Source organism: Pan paniscus, chromosome 12 (genome assembly GCF_029289425.2).
Source record: "Pan paniscus chromosome 12, NHGRI_mPanPan1-v2.0_pri, whole genome shotgun sequence".
Lineage (NCBI taxonomy): Eukaryota > Metazoa > Chordata > Mammalia > Primates > Hominidae > Pan > Pan paniscus.
The window spans coordinates 54,780,018-54,803,837 of NC_073261.2; the positions used below are offsets into that span (position 1 = coordinate 54,780,018).

The 23,820-nt window shown below is 53.7% G+C and overlaps 1 protein-coding gene across 15 annotated transcripts in view; it reads right to left on the reverse strand.

The window, feature by feature from the left end:
• DYSF (dysferlin) overlaps positions 1-23,820 on the reverse strand; it is a 234,636-nt gene that overhangs the window by 76,433 nt on the left and 134,383 nt on the right. For 14 of the 15 annotated variants that reach the window (XM_003808180.8, XM_003808176.8, XM_003808179.8 and 11 more), the window contains 6 exons: positions 21,212-21,305; positions 20,609-20,686; positions 12,164-12,345; positions 10,068-10,208; positions 9,382-9,411; positions 8,098-8,127 (listed from right to left, as the gene is read on the reverse strand). In XM_003808180.8, coding sequence (XP_003808228.3) covers positions 8,098-8,127; positions 9,382-9,411; positions 10,068-10,208; positions 12,164-12,345; positions 20,609-20,686; positions 21,212-21,305 — 555 coding nt within the window. Of the gene's footprint in view, positions 1-2,320; positions 2,363-8,097; positions 8,128-9,381; positions 9,412-10,067; positions 10,209-12,163; positions 12,346-20,608; positions 20,687-21,211; positions 21,306-23,820 lie in introns of all 15 variants that reach the window. The other variant, XM_063594854.1, reaches the window with a different exon arrangement.

Genomic DNA, 23,820 nt, shown 5'->3' on the forward strand with positions numbered 1-23,820 from the left:
CTGATAAGCACACAGCATATGCATGCACACACTGCCTATTCCATCCTGGCAGATCCACTTCAGCCCCTCTCAGTCCCAGAGAGGACCATGTGCCTGCCCACCAGCCTGGTTCTCCTGCCTCCTGGCTCAGACCCTTCCGGGTTATCATCTGTCCTGGTATTTCTTCCCCACCCCTAGACACCTTCCAGCCCCAAACCCCCACCTCTCACACCTGTCCCCTGTGAGGACAGAATACTTGCAATGTGAGCCAGAAAGAGGAGAACAACTGACCAATGGGAGAAGGGGCTCCCCAGAGCACCAAAGCACACTGCTGGGGAGGGTCTCTCTCCACTACAGAGACGAGCAAGTGTGTGTCAATTCTGGCTACTAAGAGTTTGCCAGAAAGAGTTGGGCAGGAATCCTCAATGATCACAAAGAACTACATGAGGAAGCAAGGTGGGGCAAGGGAGGCAGGTACTGCCTTAGATAGTTAACCACCAATAACAGCAGTTAGGAACACAGGTGTGAGTCCTAACTCCACTATGTATGATGTTAAATAAATTATTTCACCTCCTATAGCTGAATGTTTTCATCTATAAAATGGTTAGCAAAAGTTGTCAACCTCTAAAGGTTAGGGTGAGGGTTGAGGAAGTTAATACCTGTATAACATTTAGAGCTTCACGTAAACCTTCAACAGGACTATTAGCCCATGTGGTGTCTTTGTGACGATTAGAGAAAGATGTGCTTAAGACTCTTTACTTCCATGTCAGAAAGTTATCATATTTTCTGAGTTTATTAGAACAAGACACTTTACTGCCACCTATTGGGAAATTGTTATAATAAATACAAGTATATGGTGTCTGTGCTAGAAATGCAGCCCCTTAGACACAGTGTCCTTGTGCAGTGCCCAACCTGCACATCCATACGTGGAGGGCCTGACACTCAGGAAATGTTAACTATAATTAAAAGGACTGTGATAGACACTTTACAGAGCTTGCCTCATGTAATCTCATTTATTAAACAATGAAATCATTGGATTCATTCTCCAAGTGACTTCTGTTGGGTTCCTTCTGCGAGGATGGTACATCCATACAGACGCTCTGCCATAGATGGTGGGAGCAGTCAAAGCAGAGAAAGATATCAGCTTCCCCCCACCTCCATGAGTCACTTCACAGCCAACCCAAGCCACACTCCTGTGCAGCGACACCCTGATGACACCATGTTTCCCCCAACCTACAGCAGTTGGAAGCTTAGTCCTAGAATCAGACCTCAACTCTAGTTCCAGCTCTGCCACCTCCTCGCCATTAGACCTTGGGCAGATTACTCAACTTCAGTGACTCAGTATTCTCAGATGAAGATCTGAGATAAGCTGCTCTGAGAATTAAATGAGAGAACAAATCTGAAGAGCGCCTGGCACACAGGAGGCGCTTAGTAAATGGCTGTGACTATAACTATTACTAGAATTGTTGTTAGTACCATTGTTTTTGCCATTGGTGTTGGTGTTGATCTCCCCAGGGTGACTTCAAGAGAGCTGAGCCATTAGAAGCATCTTTCAGGGCAACACTGGCTTTATTACTATCTCTAAGTTACCAGGGCATAAAGCAAAAAAACTTATCATTTTCCTCCAGACCCACAATGCAGGTGACATGATGCAGGAAGCACCTGCATTCCTGACCGTCTGATAAGCAGGGGTGATGGACAGGGCTGCTGCAGTGCACAGCTCCAGGGGCTGCTATGCATGTCACAGTCCACATGAAAGGTGCCCTTGGAGGATGGAGGCAGGGCCTACACAGCTTCTGCAGTGACCTGGCTGCTATGGGGACCCCCAGTTTGATGTCCTCCCTAGGCACTCCAAGGCCACCAGCTGCAGGTGGCAGCACAGCAGGGTGTCCTCTTTAAAGACAGGGTTGCACTTGAATGCCTGCTTGTGGTCTGTTCATGGCCCCTTATGGCTAGTGCCCAACCCAATATGGACCCAGAGCCAAAAACCCAAGACAAAGAGGGACCAAAAAAAAAAAAACCATCAGGGAGGGAACAGCCCCAGGATCCCCTGAGTGGAGTGGCAGAAAGACCAATCTTTCTCATACACTTGTTCTCTTAAAATCACTAAGGAAAACTCATGAATACATTCCTCCCAGAATATTTCCTCTCTAGGCCCCCAAACGCTGGGCAGTATCCACTTTATCCCTTGCTTCCTCGGTCTGTCTCTCCCTCGGGGCTCCCTCGAGCTCCGTGGTGATGACATTCCTCTCTAAAGGCTGGGGAACAGGCTCCGCATCTTCAGGAGCCTGCTTGCTGAGGACAGGGGAACAAGAACCTGGAGAAGGTTAAGCTCCAGTACCGTTTGGAGAAGGCCCTGGAGGAAGAAGGCAGGAGCACACAGCTGCGGAGCGTCCGGCCCAGCGGAGGCAGAAGGAAGAGACAGGCAGAGACAGTGGTTAGAGGTGTGTCCAGGCAGCTTCCTCAGCATGAGGCCACAGCATGCATCCCAAGGCCATCTCTGTCCACCGTGCTGTCCCCAGGGGTCCCAGGACATGCTTCTTCCCTGCCATTTCCTGCCACCTCCCAGGGTTGCCTGCCTCTGTGGCTCCCCCTATGACCATGCGTCCAAATGCTCCTCCCCAATTTTTCACACTATCTCCTGGATCTGCTCCTTCCCAATTTAAAGACATCCCCATCTCCCAAATCCACCCGCGCCCTCCTCTCTGCAGGCTCCCTCCTCTCCTCTCTCTAATCCTGTCTCCATCCACTACCTCTCCTCCCTCATGTCCACACCACCCGCTGCCCAGTGCACCCTGCTTCTGCCCTCAGCACCCCTCCCCGGAAATTTGTCTCCAGAGTCCCCTACCCGAAGGACACTCGTGGGCTTTTCCCTCTCTCACCCCCTCAGCAGCATCTGGCCAGCTAACCTCATCTCCTTCCCAAACAGTCTCTCTGGATCCACACTGCTGGCCCCCACCCTGTTTGCTGAGCCTCCTCTGCAGCCTTCCCATCTTCCTCCACCAAGCCCTGATCTGCTCCTTAGCCCTCTCCTAGACTTTCTGCTCCCAAACATCTCTGCTAAGCCCCAATATCTTACTGCTTAGTTCATTAATGTGTCCTACTGGCCTCTCACACTGAACTTGTCCAAAACTGGATTCTTCATCTTCCCCCTCAGAACCTGCTCTCTTCAAGTCTGACCCCACCATCTAGACAACCAAGCCAAAAGCTCCCACGCCACCCTTGGCTCCTCCTGCCCCTCATCGCCCTGCCTGACTGATCACCAAACACTGGTAATCCTGTCTCCTGAACATCTCTCACGCCCGCCCACCCATCTCCTTTGCTCAGCGCAAGCCACCACCCTCTCTTGCCTGGATTCACCAGCATCCCCCTTTCACTTGGTTTTGACACCCTCTCCCAACAGCCCACGCGTGCTACAATCTGCAGCCAAGGCAGGCTTTCTAATAATGTCACTCTTTGTTTCAAGTCCTCCAATGTCTTCCCATCTGCTCAGGATGAAGTGCAGACTCTTCAAAGTAGCCTCCACAAGACCTCTAATCTTCCAGCTCCTGCTGCCTTCTCTGGGCATGTCTCTCATGAGATAAATTTCCCCTTGATGACCCCAAGTAGTGATGAACCACCTCCTGGGACACACGCAACCCCTGCCCTTCTGAATGGTAGCAGCTTGCAGGAGGCACCATGCTCTTTCAGCTTTGAGGCTTGGAGCTCAGTGGTCCCTCTGTCTGAAATGCACTTCTACCCCTACTCCTTCTGTACTTCCTATTCAGACAGCAGGTGTCCATTTAAATCTTTCCTGGTGCCCCAAGCTTAAGTACCCCCATAGCTCCCATAGCAACTTACACTTATTCCCATAGAAAGACACATCAATCCATCACCCGTGCTATATCCACGTGTTCATTTGATTGTGTCCTTGGTTAAACCAGCAATTCTGTACACAGGGACCATAGCTGAATTCCCCCGTCCAATAAATAAATGATTATGAATGGATAACTGAAGGGGAAGAGGGAGGGTGAAGACAGAAGAGTGGGTGGATGGGAGGATAAAGGAATGAATCCAACACACACTGTCCTCCTTCCCATGCCTGCTCCAGCCTGACCCTGGGTCCTCCCCAGGCCTGCTCATTACTCCCTCTGGTTCAATGGGCTTTCTTTACTGCCAACTGAATCTAACCCATTTTTAGGGCCTAATTCAAGGTCTCTAGAAAATCTCCCCAAGACGCTCCAGAAACGTCTTATAACCTGACTCTGACTCTCTTAACCCCGTCTACATGACCCTTTCCCCACATACCCCATTCCTATGGTCCTAAGGGATCTCTGATCATCTCCCAGGCAGGAGTCCTGAGGTCTCTGCCAGCTCTTGAGCCTGGTTTTCAACTTTTTTTCTGGTCCAGCCCACTTGAGGGGTACAGCACCCCCCCTCCAGGACAGTAATTCTCAGTGAGGGTGCTGCGACCCTCACTGCAACTGGGAAGCCTCTCAGCACTGCTGGGCAGATGGGGTGAACTGAAAGTGCCACCAGAACATCCTGATTCACTGTCCTATGGGTGATGGGGGACTCTGATAAGCCTAATCAGAGGAAGCCACATTTGACCAGCTCCCGTCTTGCTCCCCTCAAATGCAGGGCAGACCAGGGGCGGCTGCAGAGATGGGTTCTACAGGTGTGCAGAGTGTTGATCAAGCCAGCCCAGACCACGAAGACCCCAAGAACAAGTGAAGCTCTCTCCCCTACCAGAGCTGAAGCCATCCTCAAGCCCACTTCAGTCTATCAGTCCCGCTGGACAGTTTACCATGAAGAACCAAGGCCCTGAGCCATGAAAGGGGCTCCCCCAGCCCAGTCTAGGGGCCACCATGTTAGACAGGAGTCGCTCCCAGGGCAAGGGAAGTGTTGGCAAGCCTCCTGCATCAGCCGGGTCACCAGTAGCCTATGGACCCTCACCTCACCCAGCAGGGGACAGAAGACGCTGCAGTCACATCCTGGTTCCTCGGGGAGCTCCAGGCAGGGGGCAGCCAGGCAGGCTGGGAGGGCTCCATTGTCTGCCTGCCCCACCCAGCTCGTTAGGAACAACATGTTGCTCTAATTACACTTCCCAGGAAAAACAGTGTTTTAAATTAAGGCCTTGGGGGAGGAATGGGGGATGGGGGACCACTGGCTTTATTTTCCTGATTGCAAAACACCAAATTTTTCCTTCCAGTGGATTTGGGGGTACAGAAGAGTACCCCGGGTACATCTTAGAGTAAAAGCCATATACCCTGCAGCCTGGATGGGTGGATGGAGTGGTATCCGGTGGCCCCCACCCCTGAACTGGCAGTAAAATCAGCCACAAAGCATACGATCCCTCCCACCAGGGCATCCCCTGCCCCAGCAGGAGAGCAGCAGCAGAAGCAAGGGTAATTCTCTAAACCACACCCCCTCCCCTCCCCACCTCCCCGAAATGGTCAGGATCACAAGCCCCATGGGTCTTCTTCTACACATGTTCTGTATCCTAGGGGGCCCTGGGCATTCAGGGACCCCATCACCTCTGCTGCTGTGTGTGCGTGCATGTGTGTGCCCTCGAGAGTGTACACACTCGCACACGCTCACACGTGCATGCACACATTCTCCAGTTCTCAGGAAATCTAAAATTGCAGTTTCTTTGAACTCATTCCCCTTGGCAGCAAGGACTGCCTTTGTTCTCCAGACAAAAAGGAAAAGAAACGAGACAGAGGGCTCAGAAGAGGCGGGGAGAAGGAGGAAGCTGGGGCCAAGGAGCAAACAGGAAGAGTGAAACACGAAAGGAGAGTGGGAAGAGACTCAGGAAGAGAGGGAAAGACAAAGAAAATGCAGACTGGAGAGCGAAAAGGAAACCCTTCCCTCCATCTGCTCTGTCTGCGAGGACCCAGATCTCCCGGACATCATCAAAGCCTCAGACACACCATGCAACAGCCTCACTTCCTGACCAAGAGCCGCAGAGAGAGGTGTCCCAGATGGGCATAAAGCCTGGGAGAGGGGAAGTTTGTTGTCCAACAGGCCACATCCAGGAGGTGACATGCCCCCAGCCCAAGACACTGCTGCCTGGGCCACCTCCCCACATTTTCTACCAATCCCAACTTCAAAAGCTAGCTCAGTGGCACTTCTTCCGGGAAGTTACCCTCACTGTCCTGCTCTGGGAGCCTTCGACAAGGGCAGACAGTACTTCATCTCATTCACAGGCACTGTGGCTTGGAAATCTCCACACCTGGCTGTGCTAGCTGAAAGGCACTTCCCACAAGAGAGGATATCCTTAAACCATCCTTCAGAGTCACTTGCCCCATCCGTTCCTACTGGCCTGTCTCCAGTCCAGGCCCCTATCTCAACTGGCTCAAGAGCCTCCTAGCTAGTCTCTCAAACCCACACCTCCTGCAGCCAGACAGCTCCCCAACACACCCATCTTCCCTCACTGCCCCCTGACTCTCATGGGCTCCCATGGCCAGAGGCTCAGGAGGAGGCTCCCAGCCCTCCAGGAAGGCTTGAGCACTCTTCACAGGGATCGGGCCAGGAGCCTGGGAGCAGCCAGATGGGAGATACAAGGCAGGAGCTTGGTCACAGCAAAGAAGACAGAAAAACCCTGCTGCGGCAACAGAAGGACCACCCAGCCCTAGGGCTTCTTAAAGCGAAGAGGACTCAGCATCTTGGCATCAGGCTTAGCCTTCAAGTGAGAAGGACGTGGGCTGAGCTAGGGGTCCCAGGGCTGTCCCCTGGGACTGAGGGAGGTCACAAGGTCATCTTCTGGGGCTGGTCCCTGGACCAGCAGATCATTCATCTCACTGGGATAGGTCCTCCTTGGACCCTTTGAACCTGCTGGCCTGGCCCAGCCCTGTGCCTAGCACACTCCTAGGACTTGCTCTCCCCTGGCCCTGCTGACCCACACCCACCCTCAGCCTGCAGCCTGCTTGGCCCTGCAGGGGGCACTCGGTGCTCTTCGGGCTCTGGCCCATGAGCTGCAGTTTTGATTTGCTTTCTGACGAGACTGCAGCCAGATCCCTGCCCTCGGAATCTGAGCCTTCACTGTTATATATTACGAATCCAGTTATTAAGGATTTTAACTTTTTTTTAAATAACTCATCCCTGGGCTGGGTCTTCTTCAGAGCAGGCTGTGGGTTTTGGCCACAAAGTGCACTCAATCAACAGAGAGGGCTCCGTGCTGCTTCCCTGGACAGGACTCCACCTCCCTTTCCAAATCGGCAGTCTTTTGCAACTGCAGCCAGAAGCAGGAGGCCGCCTGTCAGGCGCAATTACAGCGAGCTCACTTGGCGGACCCCACCTCGGTCTGGGAGCAAAAGGAAGTGAGGTAAGGGGTGCGGGGCCTGTGGATCCCACATCCTGACTCTGCACTTCAAGTCCAAATTGCACTGAAAATGTCAAATAGTGTCCGCTGTCAGTCTGGGGATTCCCTAATGGCAGGAAGTGGCTGCCCTTTTCCCAACGCCTCATCTGACCAGGGCTCTCCTTCCTGTCTCTCCACCCAGGTCTCTGCCACCCACCCTCTGGCCTGGCTCAGGACAATCCACCCACAGATGCACAGGAGGCCATAGGGAACGTGCATCTCTCCTCCCATGGCAAAGGATGCAGCCTTGCTTTATCTAAACGCAAACTCTAAACTTCTTCCAGTCCCTAGGAGGTCCCCAGCTCGCCCCATCCCCCAAACCAGCCAGGACCCAAACTGGTCCTTGGCCTTTTGAGCCAAAGCCATGTTTCTCACTTTCTTCCTAAGTGCTGATGGGCATAAAGACATTTGACTAATGCCACCTCCACCAGAAAGTCTTCCTTGACTATTCTGGCCCCTTCCAAACAATTTATTCTTCAAAATGTGCCACCTGGTACTTAATCATTTAAGAATCTGTATTGCTATTCATGTTGTCTGGGTGAAATCTGGCCTCCCAGCAGGACAGCAAGCCTTCTTAGACCAGGATCACCCCCAGGACACACTCTGGGCAGCCCTGAATCCACACACAGCATGGGGAATAAAATCCAGACAGGTCTCCATGTGACAGGTGCCTGCTGGGCACCAGGAACCTGGAAGGCTCCAGGTGTGTGCTTGAAGGCTGGCTTCACCTTCCCTCTACCTCGGCCCACCCACCCCAACCACCATGCCCAGCTCACCTCATCCAGGATCCTTGATGTCTCCTGCACCTGGCCCACAGCCATGGGATGTGGCACATCCAGGAGATGGTGAGAGGTGTTGGAAGGGGAAAAAGTTCTCTATTAGTATCAAGGAGCACTAGGCGGGGCCAGAAGTCAGCATGCCAGATGCCAGCACTAAGAGGAGCCAACAGAAACCACCTCCTACCAAGGGTAAGAATGATGCACTTCCCAGCCACGCCCCCAGAGTGGTCCCTGGGAAAGAAGGTGTGATGGATGTCAGTGCAGAGGGACGCTGGGAAAGGCTAAAGCATAAGCCTGGATGCCAGGAATCTCTGGAAGCAACAAAAGGAAAGAAAAGAACAGCAGGTGATGGGAAGGGCCTGGGGGTCTGGGAGCCTGTGGCCTTGGCAAGCTGAGGAGAACCAACCTAGAACCCCCAGGAGCGGGCAGCACTGAGAGCAGGAGCTTAGGACAGGGAGGGAGAGCTGGAGGGGCAGGGCTGGTGAAGGAGGGCTTGCATGAAGGGAGGGCCTCCCAAGAACTCTTTAAAAATTGTGTGGGCTGCCTTGTGAAGGACAATGGAGGTGTCCAAACACAGCCCAGATGACTACTTCTCATAGAGCAGCTGAACTTGGCATGGAATCAGGGAATGCATCCAGTGCATCTGGGTACCAGTCAAAGCTCAACATTTTCTACCAAGACCTCCAGAAGAAGGAAGGAGAGCAGCAGTAAGGGAATGAAGTCCCCGTCCAGGAAGAGGAAAGAAAATGAGGTCTTGGTAAGAACAATTCAGTGGGAAATGTGGTCTGAATCAGAGCTTCTGAAACTCGTGCATGTGTGAGAAGGCCCTGGAGGGCAAGTTGATACAGAGGTTGCTGGGCTGCCCTCAGAATTGCTTCAGTGGGCTTGAAGTAGCACTCAAGAATGGGCCACACTTTCAGAACCCTGGGGCTAAGTCAGTGATTCTCAGTCCTGGATGTGCATTAAGATTCCCTGGGCAGTGCTGTCCCGGAGATTCTAATGCTCAGCCAGCTGAAAGCCACTGGGCTGGACAATTATGAGGATCCTTCCATCTGAGATCCTGTGGTTCTTGGACTTCTCAGAGAAGGGCAGCAAAGGCCTGAGCTTGGCAGAGACTTTGAGCTCCCTCCAGCCCGGGCCCTCCTCTGCTTGAAAGAGCTTCCCCGGGGGCTTGAGGCAGCATCGTGCTCATGCCTGACCACCCTTCCTAACCCAGAGAGATGCCAAACACAGGGAGACCGGCAATCAGTTTGAAGAAGGAAAGGTCAGAGCAAGACTTACCTCAAAACCAGGAATATGGTGGATGGCCGGCTAGAGTGAAGAAAAGAGAGCTCTGGTCATGTGCTTGTCACCTAAGGCCCCCATCACCCTCATGACACTCATGGACTATGTCAGTGATCAGACAGTCCATGGTTTGCAGCCTCTATTCCTTGAGGGTAGAAGGGATGCTAGGCTGGCACTGTGCCCATTCCTCCAGACACTTCACCCAGAGCAGCCCTACTCCTATTCAGTCTACATATTGGGGTTCACATCATACTAAGAGGAAGTTTGAAGGTACAGCTCCAACCCAAACCTCTCATTTTACAGCAGGGGAGTGGCTGGCCCAGGGCCATGAGGCTAGGTCATGGTGAAGCCAGCAATGCAACGGGGATCCTGCCCTTGCCTGTCCCTGGAGTCCCTCACATTGTGGCAATTAAGGCTCCCTTAATCAGACCACAGAGGTCCTCCTCCCAGAAACCACGTCAGGAGATGACCCAAGGAAGATAAAAACCAGTGACCAGAGGACTCAGACATTCCTGATCCCCAAATTCTATTCCGATGTTAGATGGTGTCCTGACTTAGGGTTCAGAAAATGGGTCTCAGCAGGAGGCCTGGCTTCAGAGGAGGTGTTCCAGGCTCCCACAGAGGGTTGGCCCCCACCCCACTCCTGCCTGGGCCTCCTGGATCTGGATACAGACCAGCCTCACCTTCTCTCTCTGGATGAGCTCAAAAGAGGCCAGCAGCTCCCCCGATGGCTGGCTGCCCCTCGTCAGTGGGAACCAGGCCAGCCGGGGCATCCGTTCCAGACTCGGTTGACAGATGCAGCGACCCATAAACTCGTCTGCACCCTAGACCAAGCGTAGAGAGACAAGAATCAGCATCCCTTACCCAGGGCTCTAGGGAGCCTCAGAGAGATCAGGTCTACATGTGCCTTCTGAACTAGAAAGGGCCTCAGTAGTAAGGGCACCCCCTCCCACAGAATGGTGAATTCTGCTCTCCTTAGTAGGACTCAAGGACAAAACAAGCTGTGAGCAGCCTGTGGTGACTGTCACTAGGTTTGAATTCCCATCATGGTTGGGAAGTCCCTCTGGACAGTTAAACACTGTCCAACTAGTGTTTGCCCTGCTATAATTTAATCAGCGCTAAGACTATTGGAGACCAGAGAGACGGCTTCCTGGCATTTCTCTAATGCGCTCAGCAGTACAGGTTTTTGCAGTTCCAGGGACTTCTGTATCTCCTGCTCATTTCACCCTTAAATTCCCCCTCACTTTGCAACTGGGGAAACTGTGATCACGTTCATCAAATTAAATGAGCCTGGACAAAATGATGTTTCATCAAGGAAGGTGCCTTTTCTTCAGGCACTTTCCTTAACTCCCTGCCGCCCAGAAGACAGATCCGTCACACTGGATGCAGGGGCAAGCCCCCTCAGGGCTCTGGCAGCCTGCAGCTCATACCGCTGCCCTCCCGCCCTGTTCTGCACTTGCACTCAGTCCTGCCGAGTCCCCCTGAGAAGTGCCAGCCCTGCCACCTGCCTCCCTCCTGCTCCGAAGGTGCCAGGGCCTGTGCCCTTCTCCAAACAGTCCCACATGGACTCTTCCTCCAGTTGCTCATTCCTTCCCATGGTACCAGCTTTTCCTTCCAAGCACCCCAGCGTTGCATCCCCAGCCCAGGCCAGCTTAGCCATGGCCAGCTGCCCCCACCATGTGGTGAGGCATATAGACAGCAGCACCTTCCCCCACCCCTGTTCACCACACCCACCCAGGGAACCTGACGTCTGGTCAGGGCAGCTCTTACTGACAATGTCTTCCAAACCCAGCCCCTCCCCTTTCATCCCACCGCCACCTCCAGCACAGGCCAGGCCTCTTTACCTTGCGCCCAGTGGATCTCTTCCGGCAGCATCCAGCCTCCTCTTCAGAAAATGCTGCCCTGACGTCAGCACTGTCCTGCTCCCCTGGCCTCATACTCCCTTCTCCTCCTTCCAGGCCTCTGCCTCGCACTGACACCCCAACCCCACATTTCCTCCAGGGCCTGGGTCTTTCCCAAAGGCTTTCCTGACATTCCAGCCCATAGCACTCTCTCCCTCCTGGGAGCCTCCTAGAGCTGCTCTGTCCAATACAGGAGCACCAGCCACCTGCAGCTATTTAAATTTTAATTTTACTTCGTTAAAATGAAATAAAATTTACAATTTCATTTCTCAGCTGCACCAGTCCCATTTCCAGTGCTGGGCAGCCTCGTGCAGCTAGAGGCTCCCTTTTTGGACAGCACAGCCCGAGAGCTCGCCTGTCACCACAGGAGGTCCTGTGGGACAGTTGTGGTAAGAGGCCCTGCCTGTGGCACAGAGCTGAGAGGCACTCGGGGACCCGTGCTCTCACATGGAGGATTCTCCACTGTGTGGGTGTCTGGGCTCCCACCTAAACAAGGAACCCCAAGTGAAGGGCCACTCAGCCAGTAACGTAAGTGTTTGATGTACATTTAAGGATTCCACGCAGCTCCTCGATGAGAAGAAGGGACTGGCCTGGGATCACACAGGCGAGGCAGAGGCAGAGAAAACCCAAGCCGCTGACCCACAACCAAGCGCCTTTTCGGGATATGTTCCCTTCCACTGATGAGCAATGTCTGCTGTGGGAATGGCATCTGTGCTAGCAATCCATTTTTAATGACTCTAAAATAGTTTTAATTGTTCTAGGGCCCGTGGAGTTAGGAGAGCACCCATCTGGCTGGGCAGCCACGAGTCCCTGGAGACCCCACCTTTGCACATGGTCCCTCCCTGTGAGGGGACGAGGCAGGAGCTGGGCAGACTCACATAAGTGTCATGGTCGTACAGCTCCACCACAATGCTGGGCGGTTGCTCAGCAACTGTGGCCGGCTCGCCAAAGATCTCGATCTCGTAGAAGATGAGCGTCTGGTCCCAGGTGGGGTTAAGGGTGTTCTTCACCACCACCGTCTTCTGGCTCTGGTGCAGGAAGGAGACGATGGCATAGGGATCTGCATGGGCCGGAGAGGGGGAGGGGAGACAGGACACAGCAGGGACCCTGAGAGATGTCTGCTCCAGAGCCATGTGGGGCCACAAAGCTGGAGCAGGGTTGTGGCTGCCACTCTGGAGCAACAACATTCATGCTGGGATGCATCTTCCCTATGGGGCTCTCCTAGCCCCACCATGAGGCCAGCTGGAGGCCACGGCGGGGACATGGAGCCTGGGTCCTGGCAAATGGGCACAAGATCCAGAGAGCATCCCCTTTTGTGCCGCTTCCTGAGCTGTGGCTGCTGGAAGCAGGGTCCAGCTGGGGGAAGTGAGTGCCTGTATGGTATATTCATCTATTCATTCATTCATCCAGCAAGCATTTAATGAGTGCTTTCTTTATGCCAGGCTAGGGGCTAGGTGCTAGGGGCTGAGAATACAATTTGAACTAAATATAAAATATCTACACAAGCTAATGTAAAATTACAATTTGGGTCAGAGCCTTGAAGAATAGACATAAAATGCAGTGAAATGTGTTAGGGAGGGATCTGGCTTCCTTGAGGAAGGGGAAGCAGAGCAGAGCTGCTGGTGTCTGTGAGCTCTGGGATGCCACCAGACTGACGTGGCTAGGTCTGCGTTTCAGCAAGCTCACTCTGGCTGCCACATGGAGAACAGACTGGAGGGAGCATGAGGTCTAGGGAGACCAGTTCTGAGGTCACTGCAGTGGTCCAGGGAGGAACAATGGTGGCTTAGATGGGTGTGGGGTGCTAAAGGGAAGTGCACAGACTCAGCAGCTATTTAGCAGTAGGGGTGTGCGAGAAACCCAAAGGCCCCCGCAGCTCCCTGCTACCCCCAAACTCCTTTCCAGCCTGCCAGCCTTGGCCATGCCACCCTGGGACCCAGCCACAACTCATTCCCTCTACCTTGTCCCAGAGGCAAGTTGGTGTCACTAGAGCAGACTCTAGGGCAGTGGTTCTCAAATGTGAGCATGCTGCAGAATCATCTGGAAGGTTCATTCAGGCTGCTGGGTGCTGCCCCCAGAGACTCGGATTCAGCAGGGCCGGGGTGGGCCGGAGAATGTGCATTTCTAACAAGTTCCTAAAAGTGATGCTCATGCTGCCTTCTGGGACCACATTTTGGAAACCAATGCAGAAGAGGGTCTGAGTGCATATAACTTGGGAGAGGAACACAGGGCTTGGAGGAGGGGACTCCCTTCAGCTTCTCCTAATGGGATGTCACCTTGAGGGCTGAACCCAGTGCCTAACCATGCACTCAATACCCTTGGCACCCTACTCCATCCTGCAATGGCCTGTGCCCTCTGAGCCCCACAGTCCAGCCCTAGCACTGCCATTCACTCCCCTTGTGACCTCAAGAGGGCCTCAGTGGCCTCAGAGGTAATGGCCTCTGTGTCGCTGGCCTCAGAAGGATGCAGGTTCAAACAAAACCCAGGGGCTGGGATGGGGAGAGAGGGCTTCCGCACAAAGGGGAGAAGAGCAAGACAGGCTCCCTGGCCACAAGAAGACCAAATGGGACACCATGGCCACTGCACAGGTGGCAGAGAAAGGGGCTGGCAAGGAGTGACCAGGAAATAGGTGGGAAGGTTGGGGTGGGCAATGGCAGGAAACCCATCAAGGGATGGAGAGAGCAGGGTCCAAGGTTGTGCCTGTTGCCTAAAGAGCTGATTTTAAGAGCAGGAGGTATCTAAGTTAAGGGGCGGACTCAGCCATGGCCACCCACTGGCTGAGCAATGCTGGGTCTGGTTAATAGAAGGCAGCCACCAGCCTGGGATCAGCCTGACAGCCATCAGGCACAAATCATGGAGGACTTCCTGCAGGAAAATGGTTTTGAGCCTGATTCTGTGGAACAGAAGAGGGCAATGGGAGGCCCTTGGCAGGGGAAGGAGCCAGAGAGAACTGCCCACCCCCACCTGGTGGGAGCCTCCCTGGCATGGGGCTCCCCTTTCCATGCACTGGACCTGGCAGGGCCGGCCCTGAGCCCTTTCCGTCCTGCCCCTGGCAGGGCCCAGAGGCATCTGTGCATTTAATGAAACCGTCTGGCTGTGATACCATCAGCTCCAAGCTCGGCAGAGAACCTCTTCAGGTTCCAGTAAGGAAAGGAGGGCGCATTCCGATAAATAAAACCATATTAGAGAGCCAGCGAAAAAGCCCCTTTTGTTCCCGCCCCGCCCCGTGCTTCCCTACGCTTTATTTTTATAAGCATGCGGGCCCCAGACCGACCGCGTTTACACAAAGATCACAATTGCACATTGTAGCGGCTGTGCACGCTGTATTGGTGTTGGCAGCACCCCCCACGCTGGCCCCCGAGCAGGCTGACTCCTTCCAGCAGCCCCATCAGCCCAGGCAATGAGCTCAGCGCTGGGGGGAGAACGGGGAGGGGGTGGCTTTCAAACAAAAATCACCCAGACCTACACACGTGCCCCACCCGCCCATGGGAGGAAAAAACACACAACAAAGGCATTGTAAAGAGCAGGCCTGGAGGCCTGGGGCCTCAGACACTGGGCTACTGTGTGCAGGGGCCTGGCCTCTCCCTGCACGGGACCCCACTCCTCAAAAAAAAAAAAAGGAAAAAGGGGAGTAGGGGTGTTGCTAGAGCAAGGTGGTCAGATGAAGGACAGCCAGACACACTCACAGACAAATCCCTCTTCCAGGAAAGCTAAGAGGAGGGAGAGGCAGATTCCCAAAAAGCGGTGGAGGGGAAGGTGAGGGGCTGGGTTTTGCATGTGCATCACAGCATAGGGCTCTCCCCAGGGCCACACCCACAAGCCATATGCAGTGCGCAGCGTGCCCTAGCTGAGGCAAGCACTTTGGATTGCAGCTCTGAGGACCACGGCTGCCCCAGGGAGGATCCAGCCATGAGCACACAAGGATTCTACCTCACTGCATCACCACAAGGGAGTCAGGGACCTATCACCAGGCCCCAGGCAGACGATTCCTTAGCTGGATCCAGAGCCCTGTACCAGGCTGTTCGGGCTGAGCCCTGCTGCTCCAACCTTCCTGGAGCTCCGGGGAGGACCTTCTGGGTTCACAATACACTAAGCTTTCCTCCTCGGCCTTCCCACCAACCACTCAGACCACCAGGGTCGGGGACAGAGTGGGAAGTATCACCCCAGTTTTCCTAAAAGGGAGCTTTCCCCAGGAAGACCAAGTCGCTCGGCCATGATCGTATGTACTAGACCCCCTGACTCCTAGTCCAGTGCTCCTTCCACCATGCCACCTCATAGGAAAGGGCCCTTCAGAGAGGGTGGGATCGCCTGCCAATAATCAAGACAACGCAAATTAAAACTAGACTCCAGCAATATTTTTCCTATAAAATTAAGAAAAATTGTTCAAAATTATAAAAAGCCAGTATGGGCAAAGAGTTGATGAAATAGGTACTCTCCTTTATTGCTGGAAGCAATTCAGCAACCCTTCAGAAAAGCAATTGGGCACTATGCCCTGAAAAACATAAAACCATTTATACCCTTTTCCCATATTCCTGGGAGTCATCCAGATTCACCAAAAAGCTAGATGTATGTACAAAGACGTTCACTCTTGCGTTATTTGTATGCATCATTCACTATACAATTATTGATTGGCTATCCTGTGGGAGGTTAGCACAGTGCTAGGAATAGGAAGATGAATGAGACATAATCCAGGCTTTTAAGAGTGTGACTACTGGTTGGAAATTGTAACCTAAACAGGTATAATACAAGGTGATGTGCTACTTAATAGTGGAGTATACAGGGGCAGGGGTGAGGAGCGCCTGATGTCGCCTGCTGGCACCAAGTCAGGCTTCCCAAAGCAGGCCTCAAGGATGAGAAGGTAGGCCGTGCAGACCAAGGAAAAGGGGGCATTCCAGGCGCAAGCATGGCAAAGGTAAACACACCAAAGACTTTAGGCACTTGGGGATCAGCAAGCCATTGGTCTGGCTGAGGGGATGAAGGGAGCACCAGGGCAGTGGGGACAGTGGAGGCAGGAGGGGAGGAGGGGCAGATCACAAATGGTCCTGGATTCCTGCTGAGCAATTTGGACGGAATCCTGTAGATCAGTGTTTCCCAAAATGTGTTCTTTGAGTGGTGGGTTCTCTGGGGAGCTAATGAGTGCTTAAACAGATTAAACAGCCTCCCTCCCTGCAGCCGCCTCAGAGCCTCTCATATGCCACTGTGCATTGTAAATCTCGAAGCGTGCAGTGTTTCCCAGTCTCTCTTACTCAGGAACCCTTTTTAAGTGGAGCATTTCACAAGCCTCCAATGCACTTTGGAAAACACCTCCTTAAGCTCGTCTGGTGGATTGCCCCAGCCAGAGCCAACCTTAACAAAAAGCTGTGCTTAAAAAGGGGTTGGGAAGGAAGACTGGAGTTCAGACTTGGGAAACCCAAAAGCAAGAAATCCCCAGCACCACCCAGGACTGAGTCTGAATCTGAGGGAAACTAAGGCACCGGTCATCAAGACGTGGCCCCAGCTGTGGGCAGCTCTGGCTAATCAAACCTCACTGCAGCCTGGTCTGGCAGGACCATCCCATAGGATCACCTACCTGGCCCACCACTGTGACCTTACCTGGAGCTGTAAGGCCAGCAAAGAGGGCACAGGACCTTCTACTTTCTTGAGAGGTACTCACCCCTGTAAATTAATAAATGACGTGGCATCTGGTCTATCAGCCATCTCTCATTGGCTCAGTTAGTCAAGTTGGACCCCCTGAGCCCAGTGACCTGGCAGGGCCTCAAAGAGGGATTTCTGGGCCCCTCCTAAGCTGAGGGTCATCCCTTGGAATGGAACGTGGTGACCTCATGATAGAGCTGCCTGAGGGTCCTCCATCTGGGCGGGCAGCTCTACAAGCAGAGCTTATGATCCCTCCAACCACAACAGCAGTTCTTAGCTGGCAGAGGGGGCCAAATTGACACCTTCTTCCCTGGTTCCCTGTGAGAAACACCAATCTACAATGAAGAGTAACTCAGCTCAGGCTACCGTTCAGGGAAGCAATGCTACCCACTCCACACCAAAGGGGTGGGCAGGACGGAGCTAGGTGTGGTGTTGGTGACGTGTTCTAAGTCCTCTCAAGTCATAGCCTTTCATTTCAAAGCAAACCCAGTACATACAACAGATGTTCACAAAGCAGTGGCAACCCCACCCCAACAACAAAAAGAAGTCATTGAACTGGCCGGGCACAGTGGCTCACGCCTGTAATCCCAGCACTCCGGGAGGCCAAGGCGGGTGAATCGCCTGAGGTCAGGAGTTCAAGACCAGCCTGGCCAACAAGGGGAAATCCCATCTCTACTAATACAAAAAATTAGCTGGGCATGGTGGTAGGTGCCTGTAATCCCAGCTACTTGGGAGGCTGAGGCTGGAGAATCACTTGAACCTGGGAGGCGGAGGTTGCAGTGAGCCAAGATAGTGCCATTGCACTCCAGCCTAGGCAACAAGAACGAAACTCTGTCTCAAAAAAAAAAAAAAGAAGAAGTCACTGAATTAAGTATCACTTTCTGTTTTTTATGACTAATTGCTGCACAGGGCACACACATTAATAAACACACAAGCACATACCACAGATGCCCTTCCACTGGTCCACAGAATTGATATCCCAGCCATACACTCAAACCCCACCTAAGGTGCAACCCTCAGGCCGTCTGGATGGCAATATCTCTAGGACAGCCTCCCTCTCCCAAGTTCAATATTATTCAACAAGTGTTTTCTGGGCAACCCCTGCCTATCTCCTCAAATATTCGACCAGGGAGAAGGAGCGGCCATGGCCCCAATGTCCGGGCAGCCCCGAGACCCACCATATAGAGAGAAGCAAAGAGCACAGCAGAGGGCTGTAGGAGCCCCCGGGGAAAGGCCCAGAGAGCCACAGGTCAGAGGCACTGGGAGAGTGGTTCGAGGAGGGCCCTCTCTGCCCCAGACACCCGGCAGGCAGCTGGAAGCTGCACCAGTGACAGACACTGTGCCAGGCCCTCCCCTGGCCCCAGACATTCCGGATTCACACATGAGTTTCCTCAGAGAAATGCCAGCCGGTGGCCGTGCACAGCCTCCGGCCGCCAGCCGCCCCAGGGTCAGTTCCAGGGGAGAAATTGCTTTGGTTTAGGGTTTGGGAGTGAAAATAAACACTCTGGGTTTTATAGGTTCACCCATGTTGGCTGCTGTTTTCCTTTCCAGCAGCTGCTCAATCGGGCCTTTCATTCAGAAGCCAGTGGCCTCTGAGGAAGCCCTGGGCAGTGCCCTCAAAGCTCAAGGGATGTTTATTTGGGGGAGGGGGTGGGGCCAGGATGGAAAGTGTGACGTCTCCGCAGACCAGTGCCACTGCCCTACCAATGCCGTCTCCAGAGGGGAACATAGGCTCCCAGTGCTGGGCCCTTGGAGGAGTTCCCTCCCCTCTCTGCAGAGTGCTCGGCCCGCAGGGCCCACAGAGGACAAGGGGGCTTCTGCCTGGGCCCCCCCCGGCCATCCCCCTCTCACAAACCGGCTCCCGGCACCCTCACCTCTCACGCCCTTCCGGGAAGGGAGAGGAAGCAAGGCTATAAACTCGTCCATGTCCTTTTTCTCAGAGTAAGTTCTAATCGTCAGACTCCTGGACAAGTTTCCCAGGACAAGTTAGCCACTGCAGATGCCTATCTGGCCTGGGCCTGTCAATTCTGGTGGGTTGCTGCTATATACACTTGCAGAGGGAGCTCTCAGGACCCTGGCCCCAAAGCAAAACGGGGTAGAACTTCCTCATCCACCCCGCACCTGGCTGCACAGAGCTGGAGGATGGGCCACTGAGGGCCACAGCTGCTGGAGAGAAGGACACAGACCGGACCCCACATCGCAGAGGAGAGTGGACCAGCAAGGAAGCCGGCAGATGGCCATCAGCTGCAGAGCCATGCTGTGACCAGGAAGTCACTCCCATGGAACTCAGTTCTACTCAACCAAACAGCAGGCACTCAGACAGTGATAGCCTTGGGTTCCCTTCCAAGCTCTGTCACTTGGTAGCTATTTTAATGCAAGCATTTAGTTAACCTATCCGAGTATCTGTCTCTTCACCTATAAAATGGGGATGTTGACCACCTACTTCACAGGGCAATTGTAAGGGTTACATGAAATAGTGTCAGCAAAACGCCTGGGCACATAGTGAGCACTCAGCAAGTGTTTGTTCTTTAGCCATCAAGTGCTGCAGGTTCAAAGTAAGACGAGACCATTTCCTGGGGGAGCTCATGGTCAGAGCAGGAAGGAGATGGCAGAGATAGACCACTGTTGATCTGTGCAGAGGGGAAGGCCTCTGAGGGAGGTGCTGGTAAGGCACTGGCCAAGTGCTGAGGGAAGGAGCAAACAGCTTGGCTTGGGGAAGTCAGAGGGCATCTGGGCTGGGTCTTGAAGGATAACTAGGAGTTTGCTGGTTAGAAATAGGGAGCAAATGTGTTCTAGACAGAGAGCGCACTGAGTGCAAAGGCCAGGCATGGGCAACGTGGACAGAGTTGGTGGGGCTGGAGCTACTGGATAGAGGGCAATGAGCAAAAGGTGAACCAGGTGAGGACCACAGGGTTACATCACAAGGGACTTGTCTGCTGTGCTGAGTTGGAGGTTATCTGTCAGTGTCTATACTTGAAATCAGGGGAGGGATGTGACCAGGTGTGTCTGGGGCAGTGTGAAAGGTGCCAGGGAGATCAGGAGATAACCAGAATGACCTAGATACAAAGGGGCAAGGCCAGTGTCAGATGGCAGTGTGACATTAAAGAGGAGGGAACAGATCTGAGAGGGATTCAGGAGGTAGAATCCTCAGGACTGGGTGACTGAGAATTTCCAGCCTGGGTAACAGATGGCTGCCAACCCCAGGGCCATGGCAGGAAATGCAGAGGCAGCCTGGATCTGGGTGGGGGGAGCTGGGGAGCAAGGTCACATGGAGGTTTGCACAGGATGAACTGAGGTGAGTGAAGGTGGAGAAGTTGGGGGACCCCGGTGCCCAGAGAGAGGACACAGACAAGACTTCTTGGAGCATCAGGCTTATAGGGCAATGAAGCATCAAGGAGGAGCAGGTCAGGGAGGAGGCTGCAGGGACCCTCCAGAGACTGGCAGCTAGAGCCAAGGCCAAGGGGCTTTCAGGAAAGAGGGGACAGTCAGCGAAGCCTGATCCTACCAAGAAGACCAGCAGGCCATGGACAAGAGTTTGCTGCACCTGACGACCAAGAAGCCACAGGACCCTGGTGACAGCACCCATCTCCATGCACCCAGCAAACAGCACCCCTTGTTGCCCGAAAGCCAGATGTCTCCATTCCCAGATCTCAGCCCACAGTCTCTGACTCTCCTGCCTCTCTCCCACCTACCAGAAAAAGAGTCCTTGTCCATCGCAGCCAGGTCCCGGGCTTGGTACATGTAGCAGCGTAGATGGTAGCGGTTCCCATCTTCACCAAGGGAAAAAATAGAGGTGCCAGAGTGAGTGGCTGGAGTGGTTAAGAGCTGGGGCTCGGGGGGAGGTGGAGTCTGTCCCTAGAAAGGGCAGCAGACAGAGGGGCTGAATGAGGGAAACCACACAGGCCACTATGCGAGGTCAGGAGAACAGACCACAGCTTGAAAGCGGACACCTGACTAATTAACATGTCCTTGGGCCAGCCTAGGGCTGGGGAGAAGAGGTAGAGGAAGAGGGGAGGAGGGGAGGCCAAATAGACAATGGGAGCAGCCACAGAGCACAGGGCCTTAAATGCCTGATCTCAGATTTGAGTGGGTGGACACACCACACAGACAGGCACGGACACGTGCACGCACGCGCGCACACACACACACATACACACAGCACTGACCCACCAAAAAGCACACAGACTCAGCTCCCCAGAGCCCCACATACACATCTGATCATATAACTCCATCCAAACAGAAGCATAAGGTGACACACCCTTATCACCCCATAGAGGCCTCGAAGCCTCACTTACAGTCGAATATGCAGGAAATCGTGGGTCTGTTCACACCAAAGCTCAAGGTGGAGACGGACATGGAATCTTCACTCTTCTCATCCATCACGCCGCCCTGGAGACACGAAGCTGGTTATGGCAGATTCTGCCCCCAGGCCTGGGGGTGGCAGGGAGACTAGCCCAGAGAGTTAGATCCCCAGGGCCAGGAGATCTCTCCGCTGCTGAAAGCTGAACTGTCAGCCTCTAATTTCATTCTGGGGAGCTCAACCTCTCCTAAAAAATCACCAGACTCCAATGTCAAAGCACCAAAGGACTGTAGGAAATTCTTCTCCCTCTCTAGTGAAGACCAGATGAGTCAGAACGGAATTTTTAGTTGTTCCAGGCAAAGAGATTAGAAGGAATGACCCGAAGGGGCTCTCCAGGGGAGAATCAAATGGGGATCTGCCCACTAGGGACAAGTCCAGTGGAATCGAAATGTGGAGGTTCCAGGCTAGCATCTCTGGGTCCCCATCTCTGCCACCCCCTGCTAACATCGAGCTGGGTCCCAAGCTCTGGAGGAAGCTGCACCACACACCCACCATCTCTCACCAGTTCCCACTCTGCTGAGGGTGAGCAAGGCTCAGGCTGAGGACAGAGGTGGGGACAGGAGTGGGTGGACAGTCAGGCTCGGAAGCCAAGCTGTCTGTTTACTGTGTATAAAGCTAGATGGTCAGCCCTGCCACCTCGCCCTCATTAGCACTGGGCTCCAACCACTGAGCCACAAACCACTTTGGGGAGCACCAAGACCAGACCACTTCCCTGGGCCAGACACCCAGCTCTCCGATGCACTTTCCCAGCCCAGGGCCAGAAGCCCAAGCCACAGCCTACAGAGGGACTGGGGAGAGTCGGTGGCCGTTACTAGACACCCCGTGCCGTCTGCTCCCTCTGCACTCACTCAGATTTCTCCATGTGCCTCTCTCCTCTCCCTCCTGCCCACTACCCAAACTGTCGCCTGCTCCATTTCAGAGGGGTGGGGTTAAGTAATAAAACGGTCTCTACTCCACTTCCTTATTCAGTCCCACATCTCACAAATGTGTACACACCCTTGAAAGAAAACCCTGGCCTCTTCCTCAGACGGCCCATTCATCCCACCCAGAGTGGCCAGTTCCCAGGATTCTTCTGCTGGGCCACCCTGACCTTCACCCTGGAACCATTTCCCAAGAATTTCAACCTCTCCCCAGGCTCTGAAGCTACAAAGCCCCCCAGTGCCTCCAACACAAGACACCACTGCCACTACTGTGCCCCTGCTCTCCAAACCATGCCCACCCTCAAGGCTCAGTCCCAGAGCCCCTTGTCCAAGAAGCCTCCCTGGACACCTGCTCTCCCACCTCTGGCCAGCCATCCCCAAGCCAAAACCAGCTTCATCACCCTCGGTCACTATGCAGCTCCTCGGCCTGAATCCTTCGGTGGCCTGAAAGGTCCAGTCCAGCGTTCTCCCATTCAGACCCCCAGTGACCCGCCCTATCTTTCCCCATCCAACACCAAGGCTTTCTTCCCCCAAACCCGGCCCTTGGCTTCAGGCAAACCACGATCCTTAAAGCTGTCCCAGACACACTCACTCCCATAGCAAGCTTATGCTGTTCCACAGCCAGAGGTGCCGTCAACCATCCCAGGCCTCCCCGTCTTCAGATCATCTTAGGACACCTAAGCAAAGCCTGCCCTGGTCACTCTGGGTCAAAAAGGAATTGCATCCTAAGGTAGGCTGGGTCTTCCTCTGCTCCCTTGCTGCAAAGGGCCTGCAAAACACACACTTGGGAAAGGCTGAGTCCCTCTATTCTCCCAGGGGACTCTCCAAGGTCCTGCTATCCCTGGGTGGGCTCTGACTTCCACCACAGGACATCCTCATTTCTCACAGGGAGATGCCTGGACTCTCCTCTTCCTTTGGCCACAACTTCAACATGGGCTCTGAAACCAGATTCCTCGGGCTGCAGTTCCTGCTGTTTACTACTGGCTGTGTGACTTTGGGCAAGTGGCTTAACTTCTCTGAATCAATCACTTTATAAATTTGGGATAATTATACAGTATCTATTTTAGAGAGTTGCTTTGATTATTAAAGAAGATAGAGAACATGTAGTTCTTAGCACACTTCCTGGTTCACAGTAAATGCTCAAGAAATGTTAGCTATCAATGACCTTACGAGGGAAGGCACAGGGCTTGGGGAGGGGGCGTGTCATAAACTATAAAGTTTGTCATGTGCTGGGAGTGGTGTTCACCTCACTCATATTTGTTGAAAATGATTCCAAGGTGTAAAAGTGGACATTTCGGTAAGAATCAAGCAAACCAGCAAGAGCCTCTCCCAGTGCCTCCAGGCAGTGGTGGTTTGTACATGGAGTTTCTTTCTCCCTCTCTCGCTCTCTCTCACGGACCCAAAGGCCTGAAATCCTCCCTCATGAACAGGTATGGAAGCCCTGGGCCCCTGCCAGGAGAGGCGTTTGGCCTGGCCCTGCAGCGCTGGCAACCCACTGGAGGGAGCACCAAGCCCAGCAGTGAATGACCACAGAACACCCCCCTGGCTGCAGGGTGTGCAACACCAAACGCAAAGCAAACCTGGAGGCCCAGCAGGCCTCTTAGACTTGGGAGGCAGGGACACT